At 63.5% G+C, this 1,685-nt stretch overlaps 1 protein-coding gene across 1 annotated transcript in view; it reads right to left on the bottom strand.

The window, feature by feature from the left end:
* NOTCH1 (notch 1) overlaps positions 1-1,369 on the bottom strand; it is a gene marked incomplete at its 5' end in the record, with an annotated part of 11,152 nt that extends 9,783 nt beyond the window's left edge. Inside the window, 4 exons of the mRNA XM_009585031.1 lie at positions 1-114; positions 384-537; positions 682-883; positions 1,047-1,369. The exon at positions 1-114 is cut by the window's left edge and continues 107 nt beyond it. Coding sequence (XP_009583326.1) covers positions 1-114; positions 384-537; positions 682-883; positions 1,047-1,369 — 793 coding nt within the window. The remainder of the gene's footprint in view (positions 115-383; positions 538-681; positions 884-1,046) is intronic.
* Between the last annotated feature and the right edge of the window lie 316 nt (positions 1,370-1,685).

Here is a 1,685-nt window from a genome sequence, read left to right as displayed (position 1 = left end):
CCCCCTGCGCCGCGCAGTAGCTGCCGGTGTAGCCAGCCTGGCAGCGGCAGAAGTGAGTGTTGCCGGTGTCCACGCAGAGCCCCGAATTCCTGCAGAGATGTGCTACATCGATACCTGCCGGGGAAAGCAGAGTGAGTCATGGGGACCTCGGTGACACCCACGCACCGCAGGGCCACGTCCTGGCCACCGCGCGTCCCACCGGGGATCGCAGCCAGGACTGCAGCCTCGGGGGGTGCACGTTACAGCAATCCTTGAGATCGCTCTGGTTGTGCCAAAGATCCCCACCAAGGGAACTGAGCATGCCCCTGCTCAGAGCCCAGCACGGGGAGCACCTGGGGGCCCCATCCCGGCCCTGTGAGGCCGTACACATGGCAGGGACTTACCTTGCTGCTTAGCAGCCACCTCGCAGGAGACACTGGGAACATCGCAGTAGAGCCCTGTCCACCCGCTGTTGCACTCGCAGCGGTATAGGTTGTTGGTCTGCCAGCACTTGCCTCCGTTTTTGCAGGGAGAGGAGTCGCACCAACGCACCAGGTTCTAGGGGAGCAAAGCAAGAGATGGGGGTCAGGACCCAGCAGGGCTTCTGCAGGAGTGGAGACTGCAGTGACCCCCCAAATCCCCACAGCCAGGATGCATGGACGGACACTGGGTTCAGCGGCCGACAGCTCAAGGCTCCTCTACCTGGCAGTTGAGCCCGGTGTATCCCTGGGGACAAGTGCACTTGTACGTCCCGTAGCTGTCCTGACACGTGCCCCCATTCAGGCATGGCTTGGAGTCGCACTCGTTAATGTCATGCTCGCAGTAGCTGCCCGTAAAGCCAGGCGGACAGACACAGGTGAAGGTGTTGATGCCATCCACGCAGGTCCCACCGTTGAAGCAGGAGCTGGGAACACAGACATCACGTCCCACTGAGTCACCGCTGGTCGTGCCCCACGCCAAAGCCCCCACAAACTGGCCCAGTGCTACGGGGCAGCGCAGGGACCTCAGCCCCTTGCTCCAGCCCTGACAAAGGCTGTGCCCGCAGCAGGAGCAGTGCCGGGCTGTACCTCTCTGTGCAGTCAGGCGTGTTGTTCTCGCAGTGGATGCCGCTGAAGCCAGAGGGGCAAGTGCAGGTGTAGCTGTTGACGCAGTCGGTGCAGTTGGCACCATTCTTGCAGGGGTTGCTGGCGCACTCATTGATGTCCTCCTCGCACTTGGGCCCACGGAAACCAGCCAGGCACTCGCAGAAGAACGTGCCGACGCCATCGGAGCAGGAGCCACCATTGTGGCATGGATCTGGAGAGGAGAGACATGCATGTGAAGATGCAACGGGTCCAGCCCTGGACCCTGCCCGGGAGCTGCCCCACAGCACTGTCCCCGCAAACGTCCCCTGGCCACGTGGAGGGATGGGACAGAGCCCATGGATCAGGCAGAGGCTGGGCCAGCCCCACCGGGGGACTGGGCAGAAGGAGGGCACATGGGACACACTTGCTCACCGCCTGCACGTCACACTCCCCCCCCAGCCTCCTTCCTGCCAGCTCCCATCTGGCCTTGGACTGACACAGCTCAACTGGGACGTGCTCGAGGTGGCCCAAAAGCCCGAGCAGGGCTTGCAGCACGGCCCAGGCCAAAGCAGCGGCTGGGACTCGCCCATGCACCGGGAGCACGATCCCAGCCCCCGGAAGGGCAATAAAGCTGACGGCTCC

Source organism: Fulmarus glacialis, unplaced genomic scaffold (assembly GCF_000690835.1).
Source record: "Fulmarus glacialis isolate BGI_N327 unplaced genomic scaffold, ASM69083v1 scaffold14129, whole genome shotgun sequence".
Classification (NCBI taxonomy): Eukaryota; Metazoa; Chordata; class Aves; order Procellariiformes; family Procellariidae; genus Fulmarus; species Fulmarus glacialis.
Note: the sequence above shows the minus strand (reverse complement) of the source record. Positions and strands in the feature narration are given on the sequence as shown.